The sequence below is a fragment of the Carassius gibelio genome, chromosome A13 (assembly GCF_023724105.1).
Source record: "Carassius gibelio isolate Cgi1373 ecotype wild population from Czech Republic chromosome A13, carGib1.2-hapl.c, whole genome shotgun sequence".
Taxonomy (NCBI): domain Eukaryota; kingdom Metazoa; phylum Chordata; class Actinopteri; order Cypriniformes; family Cyprinidae; genus Carassius; species Carassius gibelio.
Window position 1 is genome coordinate 8,879,451 of NC_068383.1, and position 20,915 is coordinate 8,900,365.

Sequence of the window (20,915 nt, forward strand, 5' to 3'; positions counted from 1 at the left end):
GCTCTTCCTTTTTGACATTTTTGGAATCTTTTAGCTTAATTTTGGTATGTAACCCCCACTTTTTATAATCTTATAATCTAAACTCCTAATAGATGAAATCAAGTCCACCATACATGTTTTTCACCGAATATCTCGTTTCACTCAGAAATGCATCGCATATGTTGAATGGGTTGTGAATGGCAAATCACAGCGACTTCAAAAACAGCTTTATTATTTCATTTTCTAAGCCTCTTTCAGGCCTCATCAGCCTGTCATCCTCAAACAGGCACATGGTCACACACAGAAAAACACGTTCACACATACATCCAGCCTCTAGCACAAGCTCCTGCTTTGATAAAACACTCCTGTCATCTGTTCATGAGAGAACGACTGTCAAAGCTCCCTTAGGATGGTGGGGGCATGTTTCTCCTTTTGTTTAACACAGAATATAAGCAAAAATGCATTTATCTGGGGAAAAGAGGAGAGAAACAGTGACATCATAACATGCTGAGTCACAGTACACAGGGAGCAAAACCCTTCGGACAACCTTCAGCAAAGAGCAAGTGCCCTCTGTGCATGTGCCAGTTAATTATGCAACATAACTAAAAATGAAAGTGCTGTAAACTGCTATGCTGTTGTATGATTATTTTTTATTTTATTTTTTTGCACTTCTAAATGCAAAAAGCAAAACATTGTGCTTGCTGTATCATTCCTCCACTGTAATGCTGATTACTAATTATCATTCTATCGCCGTAATAATGATTACTAATTAAAAACATTGACAGACAGATAGATAAATGGGCAGACTGATAGATGGATAGATGGACAGACAGATAAACAGATGGACAGACGGATGGATGGACAGAGACAGACAGACTGATACATGGACAGACAGAAACAGACAGAGACAAATAGACAGATAGTTGGAGAAACGGATGCATGGACAGACAGTTTCTTAAGTCATTTTTAAATTAAACAAATATGCAATGATTATGTGAGCTAAAACAATAGATGTCTAAATAATGAACAACTAACCAGAGACTATTCTAATTCCACTGACCAGATGGACGGCAAGCACACAGACACTGACATACATCCACTGTCTCTGCTCCTCGAGTAGAGCCAGACATGGGCCCCTGAGGGCCAGAGAGTGTGCTGGAACATGCTGCCTTTCAATCTGCTCATGTCTGAAAGCATTTTAATCAGTTGCTGGGCCTCCCAAACCAATCAATTACTTTAATCAATCAATTAGAGCATTGGTGTGCGACGAAAACCAGTGCGCCACCCACCATTTTCTCCAAATAGATAAAAATTCCAGGCTGAAGAAAAAGCTAAAGAATAATAATTATTATTATTGAGAGGATGCAATGCTACAAAGCCATGAAAAAAAAAGGAAAAGCTTTTCTTATGATCAAAGTTCCTCAGAAACTGCAAATATTCAACTGCTGCATGCACGGAAATATTTTATTTTACAGTATGGTGTTAGAAAAGCTGCGTACGTTAATGATTCTCTCTTTTGAAAGTTACACACAGCTAAATCGCTGCTAGCTCCTCACCACTAGCATAATGGCTGTATTCCTTGCTGTGTAAAGCCCCACACATGGTGGCAGTTCAAAAAATTCCCATGGTGTGTTTGATGATATTAATGCACCGTAACACACTCAACGTTTGTTCCCTGGAGACTGAGGATGTTGCGTGCGCAGCCTTCATTTTCAACTCTTTCGGGGGTCCAGGAGGCCCCGTCGACTTGCAGCAGACGACCATCGTCTCACTGCAAACACCCGGCTTTACAAATGATAGGCTTTCTGACACTAACACTGGGAGAGGAAAGCCTCCATTAAAGATGGCAGGGGGGAGCTGTCGCTTGAGAACACAGCATAGAAACACCATGTAAATATGGATGTGGTTTGGTGGGCCAAGAGTGAGTGAGTGAGAGCATGAGGATGAGATTGAGAGACAGAGAGAGAAACAGAGCTTCATTTCCTAAACCAAAGTATAAAATCAAATGAGACCTGACAAAACACTGATAAACTGATAAACAACACACTCTTTCATTATCATTTTTATAGATCTTTCTGACCATCAATCCATCATCTGTCTATATGTAAATGAATAACATTTATGTGCACACACACACACACCATTACGACTCTCCAAAGACGTAATGGTTTTTATACTGTACAAACTGTATTTTCTATCAACCTACATCAAACTTACCCCTTACAAAAAACTAATAGCAATTTTTAGAAAACACTTTTTTATATGTTTTTTAAGCCTTTAGTTTACCATAAAGTACCATAGTACCATATTCATGTTGTAGTACCCATCTCATTGTACACATTTGTGTCCTCATAAACCATATATAACAGTACAAACACACACACACACATTCTATCATCATACATTTCTCACAATTCTTTATACTGTATCTAATTATTTATCATATCAGTAGAGGACATTGAATTACTGTGAAAGACAAACAGAGAACATGAAATATTTTTTTTTTCCTGAGATGTAACCTGCTTCACTGAAACACAATCATAACCAATCTTGTGATGTGCGCTGTACTCGCTTACATAAGTGTTGGATATTCTTCAGAATCATCTCGCAGGCCCAAACCCACTAACTCCCACATAACAGACCCCAGACTGCTCTCTTGGGCGTTGAAGCTCTTGAGGGAGGATAACAGCTAGATGCTAGGGATGGGATCGCAGCTAAGCAGAGTTGACAGGGCGACTGCGCTGTCTCGGAAACTGACAGGACTTCAAAGACATTTCTTTTCTTCAGAAGTATGTTTTGAAGGGTGTCTGAGGTGGAAGGAGTGGGCTATTGGGGCTATTGGAGATGCGAGTGTGTTTGAGGAAGAAGTAAAGAAGCGTAAAGGCATCATTTACAAGAATAACCCCTTAAATAGCTTTAATGCATTTAGCTGCTGCTTCAGAGATTCTATACAAAGTGTATAGTATAGAGTCTATAGTGTTCAGAGATTCTATACAAAGTGACGTCAATGTGAACAGACGCTGCCCACAACAGTTGACAAACAATGGCATATTTGCAGAAACCCCTCAAAACTCAAAGTGGCTGGCAGCAGTATATTGTCATTTTCTGCTCGAATTGCTATTTGCAACAACACAACCTTTTGTTTGTTGCAAGGATATTCAGCATATTTTCTACAAATAAAAAAAGTAGATAAGATATTTTGAAGAAGAGGTTAACCTGCTTACAGAGTTTCTGAATGGTATTTCTTGGATGTAAACATGTAACAATATAATGCATAAAAATAAGGCTTTCAAATACTTGTGTTGCACATTATATCTGTTATTTGCTATCATCTAGAAAAACAATTATAATTTCTGCAGTTTTATAATTATAATTTTTTTTTATTTTACATTTTTTGGGGGGTGAAACTGACAGCTGGTTGGGAGGCATACACTGATGAGACAATTTGCGATATGCAAATGTCCTGTTTGCTTGTCCCGGCACTATTCCTTTCTATTTGCCAGTTGTCAGACACTTTTGAGGCTGCATAGGAAGATATTAAAAGAACATACAAACCCAATAGGTACACACAAACACAAACAAAAGCATTCAGAAGAATACATGGCAAACTGTTTTCCAATGTGACAGTACCACAATAACTTCCCTCTTGTTTAGCAAGCAAGACAAAGACACTTTTTTTCTTTTCTTTCCAGTTGTATAGACACAAAAGCAGACGATGGATACACGAGTAAGTGAGGTGAGAAAGAGAGAGGCGTGCCAGAGTGCAGTGTGGCGTGCCCGAGAGTAGTCGCACTGCAAGATACGAATGCAGCTTTAAAGCTCAGTTAAAATGAGCACGTCTCTTCCGCAGCTCTCGGCACGCTGGTTCCCATAGTGATGATGATGATGATGATGATGATGATGAGGTGTTGGGATCGAGCTGTCAGGCTCTTGTTATTTTTGCACATTTTACAACCGGCACTATCAGGGACACAAACAAAGCTAATTCACTATTGTCTTTCCCTTTCCATCTAAAAAGCACTTCAATCCTCACTCCACAATGATTCGTCCCAATATAACATCCTCATGACAATTTGGCTCTTCTGGAATGTTCTATTCGTACACGCTCCTCGTACGTCAATCAATATCTAATATGCAGTCAGGGAAACATGCTAATGATGTAGCTAAGAAAACACAAATGACATTGCTTGTTGAACAGTGAGAAAGACGAGCATGCTTCACTACAGATAATAACTCCATATGTCACTCATTACGATTCTCACATCAAAAACAGATACCATTGTGGAACAAGCTATGTAAATACTGTAGAAAATACAGAATGAGATGAACAACTACTTTAATTACATTAATGTTTGATTGAAAATGTGAAAAACTATTTCTGTGGAGGATTAGAGAGCTTAATGGTGAAAAGAACAACGTTTAAATAAAATTCCAGACACATGATCATAAAACACGCTAAATGTTTGCAATTACCGCAGATGACCCCTTCTCTGCATCGCTGACCTTTGACCCTGTCAGACCACTCTCTCCGTTTATTAATCAGTGCTCGTCTCTGCCTCCTCGACCCGCATTTTAATGATAAAACCATTTGTGTGACTTTGGCACTATTAACTTGACCTCTCAAACTCTTTAAAAGCTCAGAATTTCACTTTACTTTGTAGCATTATTTTTGAGATTCCTTTTAAAGAGGTCCTATAATAGAAAACAGTACATGGAAGTCAAAAGAGCATGGAAAAGGAAAACGTTTTCTAACCACACCATTTGTTCAAAATAAGAAACATGAAAGGGTTGTGATGTTGAACTGCATGATTAATCAAAAGTGAAGCACAGCATTGTGTTCTGTACCAGAATGAAACTCATCTCTGCACATGTTGTGAGTTCAGGTTGCTTATAACGTTCATTTGGGAACAAATAATGTGGCAATCATCTTTTTAAACCTGTAATCAGTAGTGCTCATAAATCAGCTGTTGTTAACCAAACAGAAGCTTTTAGTGCTCTCTGTGGTTTTCGACCACCAAAATACAAGCTTTATGGTTCAGTGTTTTGAAAATTTAGAAATTAAGACTGCCATAAATATTATATTAAAATATACTTAAACTGCAAAAATATAAATAATGATATATATATATATATACACTCACCTAAAGGACTATTAGGAACACCATACTAATATTGTGTTTGAACCCCTTTGCCTTCAGAACTGCCTTAATTATACGTGGCATTGATTCAACAAGGTGCTGAAAGCATTCTTTAGAAATGTTGGCCCATATTGATAGGATAGCATCTTGCAGTTGATGGAGATTTGTGGGATGCACATCCAGGGCACGAAACTCCCGTTCCACCACATCCCAAAGATGCTCTATTGGGTTGAGATCTGGTGACTGTGGGGGCCATTTTAGTACAGTGAACTCATTGTCATGTTCAAGAAACCAATTTGAAATGATTCAAGCTTTGTAACATGCTGCATTATCCTGCTGGAAGTAGCCATCAGAGGATGGGTACATGGTGGTCATAAAGGGATGGACATGGTCAGAAACAATAGGCCGTGGCATTTAAACAATGCCCGATTGGCACTAAGGGACCTAAAGTGTGCCAAGAAAACATCCCCCACACCATTACACCACCACCAGCAGCCTGAACAGTGGTAACAAGGCATGATGGATCCATGTTCTCAATCTGTTTACGCCAAATTCTGACTCTACCATCTGAATGTCTCAACAGAAATCAAGACTCATCAGACCAGGCAACATTTTTCCAGTCTTCAACTGTCCAATTTTGGTGAGCTCGTACAAATTGTAGCCCATCCGCCTCAAGGTTGTGTGTGTTGTGGCTTCACAAATGCTTTGCTACATACCTCGGTTGTAACGAGTGGTTATTTCAGTCAAAGTTGCTCTTCTATCAGCTTCAATCAGTCGGCCCATTCTCCTCTGACCTCTAGCATCAACAAGGCATTTTCGCCCACAGGACTGCTGCATACTGGATGTTTTTCCCTTTTCACACAATTCTTTGAAAACCCTAGAAATGGTTGTGCATGAAAATCACAGTAACTGAGCAGATTGTGAAATACTCAGACCGGGCCGTCTGGCACCAACAACCATGCCACGCTCAAAATTGCTTAAATCACCTTTCTTTCCCATTCTGACATTCAGTTTGGAGTTCAGGAGATAGTCTTGACCAGGACCACACCCCTAAATGCATTGAAGCAACTGCCTTGTGATTGGTTGATTAGATAATTGCATTAATGAGAAATTGAACAGGTGTTCCTAATAATCCTTTAGATGAGTGTCTATATACATGTATACATATATATATTATTTATTTATTTTTATTTTTTTCTTGATATGATAAAGCATTCTGTACCAAAAAATTATATATATATTATTATTATAATTAAAATTATATTAGTACTGGATTAAAACTTCAGTAATCCAAGTACAAAAATCAAGTGAATTCTGAGCAAGTTGAAGTGACTGGCTCATACTGACTGGTTGTAAACTAAGAAAGTAGCGTCTCCGCCATCTCATTTCTAAACACTAATACAAAGAGACACGCCTGGGGAACAAAGACCTGCCTGATATAATTACAAATTCTCCGGTGAATTCTATCTTTCAGCAAGACCTGGAAGAGGAAAAAAGTGTGCATGTGTGTGTGTGTGTGTCTGACAGGAACATGACAGAAACAAAACATTCAGCAAGTAAGGGAAAAGTGAGTGTCTTGACACTTATTATTCCACCTGGTCCGCGAGTCCTAGTGTGTGTTTGAGAGGAGGAAATGGTGAATTATATTATTCTCTCGGTACTGTGCATTCACCATTCCTCTGACTGTTTGTGTGTGTGTGCGTGTCCATACAAATGATGAGCCTCCAGGCAGTGGCTCATTTGGAAACCTCCGGGGGTCTTGTCATGGAAGTGCAGCGAGCTTCAGGCGAAGCGAGACAGCAGAACACTTGGGAGGGTCCAAAAGGGCTCTGGTGCGGCCTGCACTCACATTGAATGTTTATTTAGTGCTTAGGGAGATTGAAAACAGGGTTCCTGAGAGAGTCTTGGCCTTTAAAGAGAGAGAACTGCTACATGGGCTCACAATAGACAAGTTCCCATGGAATTAGCTAGTGCCACGTCTCATAAGTGGGAGAGGGAGTAAAAAAACTTAAAGAGAAGAGGGAAGAGGGATTGGGTGAAAGCAAAACAGTCATATTGACATTGACAGAAGGCCAAAGTGCAAGACAAAGAAAGTGAAAACCGAGGAACCGACTTCTAAAGTTCCATCACACAACAGTTCATCTTTACATAAACCAATGCCAGCACCAGAGACCACACGATCCAACCAGAAACAGACAAGCAGAAGTGTGAGGTGGGATGTCACTGAGGAGGTGCCGTCCTGCGTGCCTCCGACATCTGGGGTTTGCCGTTGAGGCTCAGGATCACTGAGGGTGTTGACAGAAGTAAAGCCCCTTTGAGTCATGCTCTACATATGGACCTCCGGGCTACAACGATTGAGCTTCAGAAACAAGCAATCTGTACTGTGAAACACTATGGGCCCTATTTTAACGATCTGAAACGCAAGTGTCAAAGCGCGAAGCGCAAGTAAGTTTGTGGGCGGGTCTCGGCGCTGTTGCTATTTTCCCGGCGGGATAAATGGCTATTGCGCCCGGCGCAAATCTAAAATGGGTTGGTCTGAAGTAGCTTCATTATTCATAGGTGTGGTTTGGGCGTAACGTGAAATAAACCAATCAGAGCATCATCCAACATTCCCTTTAAAAGCAGGTGCGCAAGTTCCATTATGGATTGCTATTATTATGGCGTATTTACCAGGCGCACACCAGGAGCGGTTCACAGCCGAGGAGACTGATGTTCTTGTAAGAGCAGTGAAAGACAGAGAAGTTGTGTTGTATGGGGATGGGAGAAACCCACCCAAAATAGCGTCGGTTAAACAGGCGTGGGAGGAAATAGCCACAATTGTTTCATCGATTTTTTTTTTTTTCCTGGTTCTTGACGGACAAACAAATTTGTCAGATGTCCTTATATACATATATGTCTTGCCACTATCAGGCAAACAGGTCTGATCCTTAATTACTACAATTAGCCTGAATAATTTGTAAGCAAGATTTCACAATGATTTCCGTCATCTCATGTGTTAATATTTTTTTTAGTGTAACAATTTATGATTTGCAAAAATAACTGTAGCATCTGTGTAGATTACATGAGCAAAGTATATGCGCGTTGTGCACGCTATACATTATGGTCAAGCATGCGCCCTTAAAATAGCATAATGAACAACGCGCAACGCGCCACTGACTTTAGACTAGGTTTTTTCTGGTCAGTGGCGCAATTGTTTAATGGAACAGCAAAATAGCACCAGGGATTGTTTGCGCCGGAACACGCCTCCTTTTTTGCGCTGAACCGCCCAGGGAGCGCAAGTTCATTCACTAGTTTAGCGACGTGCTTCTGTGGAGGGAAAAGCGCGCTTTGCGCGGGTGCAAAATAGGAATGACACATGCGTCGGTGTGCAAAGTCAATTGCGCTGGGTGCAAGATAGGGCCCTAGAAGTCAAAATGCACCACACCTGTTAAACTCATACACTAGAGCATTTCCTGGGATTCTCAGGCAGCAAGGAAAACGAGTTGTTATAGAAGCCTCAGAGTTTAGTTACGTATTGAGTCTGTGGAAACACTAAAAAAACACTCAAAGGCGGATGGTTACAAACTGAGACACAAATGCAATGAGCCGTGAGATGCAGACAGCAAAAACACATCCCAATGCACAAAGCTTATCCTATTTCTCCCCTTTCCTCTCAGTATAAATATTGTGGGTCTTTTATATATGCAATATTTTATGTATTCTTTAAACATGGTGTCTATTTTTTGTTTTGTTTTTTATTGTTAAAATGCTTTCTCCTAACCTGGCTTAATGTGCTATAAGTAAGCCATTTGTAGGTTGATTTCCCCTGTGGCAGCTTCAACATTACTCTGTTTGAGCGACAGAGCAATATTGATTCTGGGAAACTTTCTGAAATTATTTTAGCAATTACACAAAAAAACATTGTTTTCTTATCCTTATGTTGCTCCAAACTTGTATGACTTTCAGAGATTCTGAAAACTGTGCTGGTCACTCTTTTCCATGACGTTATAAAGAATGAATATACTGCAAATCTGGGGTGAACTGGCCATCTGGCATATGGGGCATTTTCCCAGTGGGCTGATGTGCTTTGGGGTTGATACAATATATGTATATATATATTTCAAATCATGCACCTGATGGAATTTACACCTGATTAGATACCCGGTTTACTGACAAAATGCCCATTAATCATCGGCTGATATAAATCGTGTACCCCTAGAATATTGTTCTGTATATTTTGGATGACGCTGCATATACATGACTGGACCGATTCTTAAAGTGGTGGGCAATCTGAACCAAAAATGCCAGGGTTGATTTTTTTTTTTTTTTTGTCCCAGTGTAGACAGCATAAAACTCATGCATTATAATCAGGTCTTTATTATTGAGAAACAGACAAAAACTTAAGTGATAATTGACTCTTCTAGTGAGTTGCTAACTGTTGTAACCAGCTGAGCGACGATGGACAAATCATTCATGCTAGGTTTGTGAACCAGATCATGGTTCATTGAAAATTTCCAACTCAAAAGCGCAATTTGGATATTAATTGGACATATTTACTTCTTTATGAACACACCAAGGAAATGTCTTTTAAGCTTTTCGTCCTTTTTTGAAGTATGAAAATGTTTCTATATTCAGTCAAATTGTAGCATTTTACAATAATGTCTCCTTCATGAACATTAGTTAATGCACACGCTTACACAAACTGACAAAGCAATATATTTTTTACAGCATTTGTCAAACTTCATTAATGTTAATAAAATATAAACGTCCATTGCTAGTTTATGTTAGTTCAAAGTATTTTAACTAATGTTAACAGATACAGCTGTTACATTTTAATAATGTAATAGTAAATGCAGAAATTACCATTAAAATATATTGATAAATGCTTTAGAATATTTTTTTTCATTGTTATTTCATGTAAACTAAAGAAGTTAACTAATATAAGAAAATGAAACCTTATTGTTAAGCATTAGCAAATGAATGGAAAAAAGTGACCACAGTCTTCAGATTTTACTTTTGTACTGCAGAGAAGCAATTGTGCATGTTTGGAGCAACATATAAATGATGACAGTAAATGAGCACATGATGATATTCATTTTTGGATAAAACAGCCCTTTAATTGGAAGAGAGTCTGACTGTAGTTATCCTGATGGCATTCTATGATCAAGGGTGGGGGGGGGGGGGGTGAAATTATTTTCAGTTTAAATAATCCAACCTGGGCTGTATATTACCATAAACAGCTTTTGCTTATTTGGAATCCAATCAATTCATGCTGTGCTGTATTTATGCACTTTGACAACAAAATACAAATACAAATTCATTCAGGTGTCATGCCAGTCAGATGCTTGACACTGTGAATTCTGCCTGATACCCAAGTAACAAGCTTTGACCTGAGTGGGTGTTACAACCAACAAATGAAATGAAGTTAGATTCCAATAAGAAGATACAGTACCTGGGGAGAAGAAATCTGACATCTTCCTCTTATAAATCTCATAATCTGTCTCCAAGAAGACGCAGAATATGACACGGTCGATCTGCAGAAAGAGCGCAAAACAGGCATTTAGCATAATGGAAACCTGGATCAATGCATCTCTGGGTAAACACATGGCTAAGGGCAACACTATTAATAAAAATGAAAGTACCAGTACTCAAACCTGTCATAACTAGAGCTCACGGGACTCACTTATGACACTGAGGCACTTTTTGAGACTTTCCTTACTTTGTTCAAAATCCAAATAAGTCTAAAACAGTAATAAAAAGTGTATTTAGTGAAACAGTTTTGGAAAACTATCAATATACACAGAGCAACAATCATCAAAATAACTAAAACATTTATCACATTTGTACAATTTTATAAATGTTCAAAAATAGGAAATCTGTAGAACATTTTGCATGCGCAACATGTTTTTTTTTTTTTTTTTTTTTGCATTTTCTTGAATATCATAAATATATGAATATTCAGTGAAGATGTTTTGACTAAAACCACAGAAAATCATCAAAATACTGTATGGACAATAAAAAAATAAAACATAAAATAATAATTATTATTATTTAAAGAGCAGAACATCAAGATTTAAGAAAAAAAAAAATTTTTTTTTTTACAAAACCGCCCAGCACTTCCTTATCATTGCGGATACTGGATCCCATATTCAAGTCCATCTCCTTCCTTTCCGGACCACCCAGACCGGCCACCCTGCTTAAGATCTCTACGATTACAACAGGAATCTCAATACATACAAAACCCTCTTTTGATTCTTCCCATGTTCCCAAAACAAAGAGCTTCATGTGAACAAGAGTATAAAACAACACACAGAAAGATTGCCGTCAGCCTGTAGGGAACACACTGTATTCCTAAAATCAAATATCCAGCAAATGTTTAAATAGCAAACATTTCCTTCATATTTGCATATTATGTTCAGCGGGGTTCAAAAGGCCACGCTGAAAGTCTAGAATTTTAAATGTCACTTAAACCTGAAAATAAACAGAAAGGTTTGGGATTGTAAACGTAAAATGAATAAGAAATTCAATTCCTACATTTTTTTTCACTAATCATAACTTGATTTTTGAACCCTTTTTTTACAGACCTTCAGATGATAATAAGAACTTTAGAAGTGAATACCTTTTAATTCAGTTCAACTTCAACTCAAAAAGCTATGCTGATAAAATGATATTTTTAAATAAAAGAAGCAAATGCAAAACAGAAGCATTACAGGTTCTAAACTGCTGTAGCGATCACCTGTAGATTTTGAGTATAATATGAATATTAATTCCTGCCTGATAGACCTCCTTTAAAACCAAGAAAGATGATCCTCTCTGTCAACTTTAAGGGTCCTTATCAACCTCACTCTCTCCCTCTAAGCCACAGGTACTGTATGCCTCTCTCTCCCTTCACGGAGGAAATGTGCCTCCCAGGGAGAAGTCAGATAATCGCCCTGCCGAATATATCGAAAAGTCACAGACAGCCTTGTAACACCCTTTCTCGTCTCGTCTGGTGGACGGAGAGGGAGATAAAGCAGGACTCCCAGCGGGATGGTGAGAGACCGGACCACCTCTTCTCCCCCTTACTGGCAAACCACACGAGGATTCAATATAAAATCATTCTCCCTCACAGCCTTCTGCAGACAGACAGCTGTCTATTAATAGTTTATGGCCTGCCCTTTGGAGTAAATATTAAGACTTGACTTGAGACTAGTAACATTTTTATTTTTGTGCAGGGGGATGTCTCCAGGGGGTGTCCTGGACATAAAGAGAGAGAGAGAGAGAAAATGGTCCTGCTCACTTTTTTTCTCCCCGTCATCCTTTAAACTCAGAACAGAGACATTTTTAAGACATCTTTAAGAGGGCCAGGACACAAAAAGGGGAGAACACAACCACAGGAATCTCTGCACCTCTCTCAAAACCCCTAAATGCCCATTGAGAACAAAGAAGAAGAATCTTGAATGTCAAAAAGCCAATGGTTTTCAACTGGTTTTCTTTAAGGACCCAGATTTTGTGACCCAATACAGTATAAACTTTTTTTTTATTGCACTAAGTAAACAAAAATGGCTTTAACATGAATAAATTAACTGTTTATTTATGTATGTATTTAATTAATTATTTATTTATTTTAATATAGTCTGATTCATATTTTCTTTGACCTTGTAATTTTACTCTTGGCTTTTAGGACAAGGGACTGTCATGCAACCAGTTCATGAAAGCATCTGTCTTATTTTGCTAGCATTTAAAAAATCTTGATGAATTTGCGGCCAAATAATGTTGTTTGATTGGACAAATAGGCTAAATATATTTATTCACCATCATAACTATAAGTGAATACATTATTACTTGCATTTAGCGTTTTTTTTTTTTTTTTCAGAACCTGTGAGCCATTTTTGCATCCCACTAGTTGAGAAGCATTGTGTTAGTAAATAGCCTTTCCTGCTGGGAACTCTTCTGCATTTATTTAGATCATCACATCTGAGTCTCTTTCTCTCTCACTCATCCCTCAGACAGAGAGTGAATAGAAAGGTGAGTGGTCCTGATAGAAGAGGTCATCCACACCTTTTTAGACATTATGTTCAGTGAGTTGGGGCAACTAGACTTTAGGAGAGATAGAGGAGAGATGGAGAGAACTTTCTGTTTCTGCCTTATGCTATTTATATCCAAATGGCCCCAGAGTAAAGATGTCCAATGGTAAAATAAAAGATAAACTAACAGGGATGAAGAAAGGATGTGAAATAGAGTGTGCAATCCAAACTATTAGTCTTGGATCCAAATATATGATACAACTGAATACAAATAATCGATACTATATTTACTGATATATATTATATTTAATTATTTTAAAGGTTTAATTATACAGGTAGTAATATAAACATTGTTACTACATTTCTAAACTACAACAAAAAAAAAATAATACTAAATCTAAATTTACACACACACACACAGTACATAAATATGTACTTTAATCCATGTATTTGTGCATAATTTTATGGAAATGAACATATATTTGATATTGCTCTCTGTAGATGCTGTGTGTGTTTGTATTTAAATATAACTTTAAGTATAAAAGTACTGTGGTGGGGGAAGTTTTCTGAAATAAAAACCTGTTGAACTCTTTAACATTCAGTCGTTAATTTGGCTATGAGATTAATTGGAGATTGTTTGCTCACTTTTTTAGTCAAGTTTCCTAAACGTTAATTATTTAATGTAGAGCAGTTGCCATTGATCCAGTTTTCTGTGGGCATGGATACACCCACCCACCCACCCACCCACACACACATACTGCTACTGAGGGACTAATGCTGATCATATGGTCACTTTTATCACATCAGCCAAGTCCCAAACTTAATATGGCAGCCACCAACATACCAGATATTACTTTTAATTTGTGATCTGAGATCAAAAACCAGTTCTGAAACACTATTACCTCTTTTTTTTTTTTTTTTTTTTTTACACCAGCTGAGGACATGTCTACAGTATATCTATATTACAGATATCCTCAGGCGAACAGAAGGGCGTGAAGGTATAGAAGTGACTCTATTCCTCATTGTCTCATTTTTATGGCTACCGAGGCATCGCAGTAGGGATATTATTTGTCAAAATAATGACATGCATTTGACACATCCAAAAGCAGTTTCTCTTCATGAATGTGTCTGTGCAGCACATTAGGTCAATGTATGTCCCCAGAGCCTTGTATGTCATTTTACAGTAAATGTGCTGAAAGCCCGGCACTGAACCACAGTTCCCATACACTGCGCTGAGCAGCGGGGGATTGTGGGACATGAAGAATGGTGTTCAAACACATCCACTGGTAAGCTGAGTGGAAGCTCAGCTTGAGAGGGTTAATGAAGGTCTAATGAGGATGCAGAGACTGCTGTGTGCAGGCCAGACTGGTCATAACTCAACCCTGATTGAAGGACCACTGCCAGAGGGAGAGGGATTGTGCCATTAGCACAGAAATGAATACTGAGTAAAGTTTAATAAAGCTGATGCAAAACGAACCGCTGCACTTCTCCAAGCAACATACAGCAGTGGTGAAATTGTTTACCCAGATAAGCAGTAATTTTGCAGTAATATTGTGAAATATTATCACAATAAAATAAAAACGGTTTTCTATTTGAATATTAAAAAGTAATTTATTCCTGTTATGTAAAAACAGAGCTTTCAGCGGTCATTACTCCAGTTTTTAGTGTCACGTGATCCTTCAGAGATTATTATAATATGTTAATGTGGTGCTCAAGAAACATTTCTATTATCACAGTTGAAAACAGTTTTGCTGCTTAATATTGTTGTGGAAACAAATACATATGTTGAATAATACAAAATTCCAAAGAAAATTCTGATCAATTGAATGCATCCTTTTTAAATGTAAAAATAAAAATAAATAAATATTTCTGACCGCAAACTTTTGAATGGCAGAGTGTGAGTTTGATTTGGTGCTGTTAGTGTAGTTACACACTTCACCTGAGAGGACAGCACAAGCTTTATTTGAGATAATTTGATTTGAATTGAATTGAATTAAAGTAAATTGGAAAGCTATAAATGTTTTTTTAAAGAGAAACTCAACACAATGATCTTTGAACGTTATGTTGCTCAGCAATAATGCATACTCTACGGGCAAGTTAATATATTACCTTAACAACTGTTTGTTGTTATTACTATTACTACTAATAAATGTAATTATTTATTGACCATTGGTATATTTTATAATGCATCTTTTTGCTGTTGTTTGTTTAATAGAAGCAGCTATTCAAAATAGCCAAAGCCTTTCAGTATAAATCTTTCTTTCAAAGCAGCAACAAAACTAGAATTCTACAGTAGGTGGGAAACACCTGGCCAGGTAGGAACAGCTTCAATCCATTCTCTTTAATCTGATAGAGTTGCTTGTAATTTGATTGTGGCTGCAGCCAGAAGCAGAGGCTCGGGAGCCCAGCAGGTGCCACGACATTCTGTTGGCCTTCTTACCAGCGATCTGTCACCGCCAGGTACCCAGGCTAATAATTACATGGGGACTGTGCCAGAAAAACTTTGACGCACTAGCTGTGGCATGTACACTTTCCTGCTTGAATTTTCTTATTGTTTCTGTCAGGCGTAATGAAAGGGACGGGTGGGCCACCGCAGCTCTTGAACCTGCGTATATCTGCCTAAAGGTAGGAGGAGATGAGAAAGAGACGCAGATGTGATGTGTATTTTACAATACTTGTAATTACTGGAACGCTGTGGTACCTTTTTCAACAAATGATGAATATTATCTAGTGAAGAGGTGGCTGTGTAGCTCCACATAGTGTGTGAGTGGGTTGTAAGCAGTTTGTCATCATTATGGGAATGCTGTGCAGCTGAAACTCTAGATGCTCAGTACTGAGTATCACTACTATTAAAAGCAAAGAATTACAATACTGCATTACTCATTTTATATTATAAAATGTTATTATTAATTTAACTTGAAAGTAATGCTTTAAAATTCTGTGGAGAAGTTCGTTAAGACTTTGTATTTAATCTTAGGCTATACCAAGAAACGTCTATTTTTATTTATTTATTAATTTATTTTACTTAATACTTAAATTCAGAAGGGACATATTCAATTGATCAAAAATGAGAGTAAAAACCTTTATATTGTTACAAAAAAATTATATTTCAAATAAATGCTGTTATTTTGAAATGTTTATAAAAAAATCATGTTTGAACACCAAATCAGCATATTAGAAAGAAGGACAATGTGACACATGGGGGAGGGGGGGGGGTTGTGTCAGATCTGCAATAACATGAATAATTACAACTTTAAAATATATTTTTAGTAATTATTAATCAGCTATTTTAAATAGTCAAATTATTTCACAATATTAATGTTTTACTGTAAATCAAATAAATGCAGCCATCGTGAGTATAACATACTTAAAAAAAAACAAAAAAAAAAACATACTTGACCCTAAACTTTTAAATGTAAATAAATGCAACATAAATATTGAACAACATTTGTGGGAAACAATATATTATGTAACCTAATGTTTTATATTTGGGAGAAAAACAAAACAAAACTAATCAAGATACACACCTGTAGCAACTGTGTCTGAAAATAAGTATTATTTTATTTAACTTTATTTTTTTGCACTTATAATCATGATGCATAATCTATGTAACTACAGTACAATACCCATAATGCTCATCATACACTCCTACAATACTTATACACCACTATGTGGAAATAAATAGTTTTAATTGTAAAATTAAATATTAAAGTTCTTTACTTGTAAGTGTGATATTATGGTGTAAATTTAACATAACTTTCCACCTGTTAATCTGACTAACCCCAAACACTTTAAGCACAGTCATGGCACTGACACTGAGGGAAAAGGAAAAGCATCATCTCCCCGTTTTGTCACGAAGAAAAAACGGGCTCATAATGGCATGATGGGAAATGATGAAGAGAGTCCTGTCTGTCAGCATAAAGAGAGCAAGGGAGAGAGGAAAGGCAGTGTGGGGGGGAGCCAGAGTGCTCAGCGAGAGGCAGGTGGAGACTTTCCAGGCCTTATTACCAGCATAATTACACACACCTGAGCCAGCCCTGCATGAGAGGACAGTAATTAAAGAGTTGGGAAAAGCATGAGAGAAACACACACACACACACACACACAATGGCGCTCACATCCGGAGATCGATCTGGTTAAAGAAGGAGAGGAGCATAAACAGAGGAGATTCAACGGTGCATGAAAACACACAAGTGAACACACATACATCAGGCGATTTGTCAAACATTGAAGAAACGGGGTGGAAGATGTCACTCTGTGGCGGTCACAAATTAAAAGGGACATTTAATTAGACTGCCGATGGCGATGTTGATATATAACGTAGAGGGCTGAACACAAAATTTGAGCAAAGATCCTAAAGTGATGAGGTAAAGACTCCTGGCAGTAGAGACGATTAGATAAGGCTAATGCTAACCTCTGAGTAACCTTGGTCAAATATGCCCTCAGCGCATTAAAACTTCTCCTGACTGATTCACAGAAACAGTGATGAGACCAGAAATTTGAAGTCATTCATATTGAAAATAAGCAAAGTAAGTTTATTAGATTTCACCCAAGGCAAATGTGCTTTAAAATCAGCCGTCTTTGTTCATGACTTCACATTCTTTGATTATATATAAGAAAGTATTTGTAAATATGTATTAAATATTTTCAATTAATTAACTTAAATATTTTATTGTAATATAATATATAATATAGTAAATGATGATTGTTTAATTTAAGAAAATTCAGTTAGGTCAACAAAATTGAAAAGAAAATAAAGAGAGATCCATTTGCTAATGAATAATAAATCAAATAATCTTGAATAATATATAATAAAATGTGATGAGCATTTGCCAAAGTATCTACCAGCAGGTTCTAAAAAAAAATATATATATATATAAAAAATAATAATAATTAATTAACCATATGTCTTACAAAATAGAAAAACTGTAGTAGAAAACTGAGGTAAATAATTTAAAACAGTACATGCATTATATAAATAGAAAATAGAAAACTGTGCGAGATAGATACTGTTGTAATTTTAACATGTAACTTGCTATTTCTTACTTGAAGACAGTGCGACTAACCCCAACTCACACACACTGCATTGACAATTAAGGAAAAGGACATACCATTGACAACTTTCAAAAGATATAATACAATTCTAACTTAAAGACAATCACAATTCCCAGTAGTCATATCTCCATAATCCATTGCTCATCCACTACTGCTAATCAATCTCTAATGTTAGTTTCTCCCACCACATTCCATAATGTAAAAATGGCAGACTCTCAGTCCCACTGGGGCAAAATGCTTTCACCAGATTGCTAAAACAAAACAAGAACAGGGAGAAACTGCTTCAGAGAGTCGGTCAGTGGTCAGTCAATCAGTCTGACATTATTTTGATCTTGTAAACTTCAAAGAGAGAGACTGCGAGGTTGAGAGCTGCTGGAATCATAGTTAAAACTGAGTCATAATTTCAGAGATGGGCTTCTGAAAGGTTTGCTTTTGAACAGAACAGCTAGATCTACAGATGAAAGAACATGCGCTTAAGAAACCAGTGGTCAAACTAGCATTTGTTAAGTGTTGTAAACTACTCTAAGAATCAGGATAACATTTAATATAAAATGGAGCTAAATTGAAGAACACGTAAGCAAATGTTCAACTCTTAGCACATGCTTGACACTGTTAGCCAGTTAACTTTATGCCAATGAAGTAAAATCCATTTGCTAAATGGTGTTTTAAACATTTTTCTAAAACACTTTTATATTAAGGACACAATTTTCACTAAAATTATACTTTTTTTTTTTTTTTTTTTTACCAAAATATTATTTCAAGCCGACTGCAGTGCCATGGTCTCATTTCAGGCCAGTTATATAATAGTCATTTTAACATGTTGCAAAGTGTTTTGTCTTATTAAAAATCACATTGCATAACATTTTCTGCATAAATCATTCAAATGCAGTATTCCTAAACTGTGCCCATAAGATGTAAAACTGATGACAAATTAAGCACCATACTGCGTAAATCAAGGCTGGGGTTTATTAAGGCTAGCCAAGATATTCTTCACAGATGTATAACAGAAAATTACAATAGCAGCTAAACGCAGAGGATGTGAGGGAATTATAGTGAGATATATTGCAGCATTAAAGTTGAATGAAAGCAAAAAATACATAAAATACTCTCCTCAAAAGAACCCTATTTCAATGGCTAAACAACAAGAGATGCTTTTTTCATTCGTTCTTTCCTTCTGGAGCGTAAAGAAAGCCATGTTTAAAAAGCTTGCATTTGTGTACACTAAAATACAGAATATCGTAAAATGTCACAGCATGGGCGTAACTTTCACCACCACCACTCTGGGGCTCTTGTTCTCATAGATAATACGCAAGTCTTCCCAACGGATGAAAAATGGAGTCCATTTCACCTCTGCTGAAATGCTAACCGCTTATTTGACAATAAGGCCATAGTCACTTTATCAGAAAAAATCCCACAGCTGGGGAACATGCAATTTCTTGAGGGACACATTGCCTCTTTTTGGCTTTCTAATGGACTGGTAGGTGTGTTGTGAGAGCAAGGGGAAAACGAGGCTCAACACAAGCGTGTTTCAGTGTAACATGAGCATACAGCTAATAGAGCATTGATCCATTAGAGCTGGTTGTCAGAGTGTGCTGTTAGACTGTAATTAAGGTGATGAAAGGGGTTATCAACTGTGCATGGCTAAAACAAAAGGATGGAGGGCAGAGAAAAGTGAAAAATTAACATATACCAGTATTCAACATACGTCTGCTCATTAGAGGATATAAATAAATTTATACAATTAAAATTAAATCAAATATTAAAAATATCTGTCTTCATTAATTCTTAAGGAGGCAATTGTATCAAGAACCAAGGGCATATACACTTTTTCACATCTATAAGTAACGAGCGCCTGGCTTTATGAAGGAGTCATTAAATCATTCACTTAACCAATTTGTTCATAAAAACTGTGATTCATTCAGGAGCAAATCAAGAACAACAACAAAACAGCAACAACTGACTGTTTTTATGAAATGAATCATTCACTATTTTTAAAAATTCTAAAAACCATACTGCCTAGCATTTTCTGCATAAACATTCAAATTCAATGTTCCTAAATTGTGCCCACAAGACGAAAACCTGATAAAGACTAAAGCACCATAATGTGTAATTGAATCTTCACAGATGTTAAATAGAAATCCATTCAGGAGAACCACTACTGTGTGTTGCTCAGTATGTACAATTGCGCATTTGATTTTATATTTTGTATGCAAGACACAAAGATAGAAATGGATAGAGAAATAGAGTCAGTTTATGTTTGTGTGAGTTTGCGACACTGACAGGTCTCTTTCTCTAGAAGATAATAATGCTAATAGTGCCCTCTGATGTGGGGTCAGATGAAAAAGATGCCAAATGATCAGCTGAATGCACAATAGCATTTGCCAACATGCCGGCTGCCACACAACGCTATATTTTCCAACAGAGACAGACAGACAGAGCCTCTAATGAAGGAGTCTCTAAAAGTGACAACTCTCTCCTTTCCAAGACTAGCTAGTGAGTACATTTGTAGCTAATTTTAGTTTCTGGGTGTACAGTTCTTTAAATGGTCCAGTCAGGACATAAATTTTATAATACTCAAAAGGGAGATAACTAAGAATTAAATTTGCTTACTGTGCTGAACAAAATTTGCATCTTTTAGGTCAATGTATAAAATGTAGGTCACAATAGGGAAACTGAGACTTCAGCCAGTTCTTCCAAAAAGATGTTACTTGCATGCAAAGCAGCATTCAGCGACAGCACAGATAGATTCAGCTGGTTG

General features: G+C 37.1%; 1 protein-coding gene across 3 annotated transcripts in view; it reads right to left on the minus strand.

The window, feature by feature from the left end:
- The window catches only part of LOC128026060 (ADP-ribose glycohydrolase MACROD1), a 517,908-nt gene that overhangs the window by 40,506 nt on the left and 456,487 nt on the right, over positions 1-20,915 (minus strand). For all 3 annotated transcript variants that reach the window (XM_052612789.1, XM_052612788.1, XM_052612790.1), the window contains exon 9: positions 10,549-10,630. In XM_052612789.1, coding sequence (XP_052468749.1) covers positions 10,549-10,630 — 82 coding nt within the window. The remainder of the gene's footprint in view (positions 1-10,548; positions 10,631-20,915) is intronic.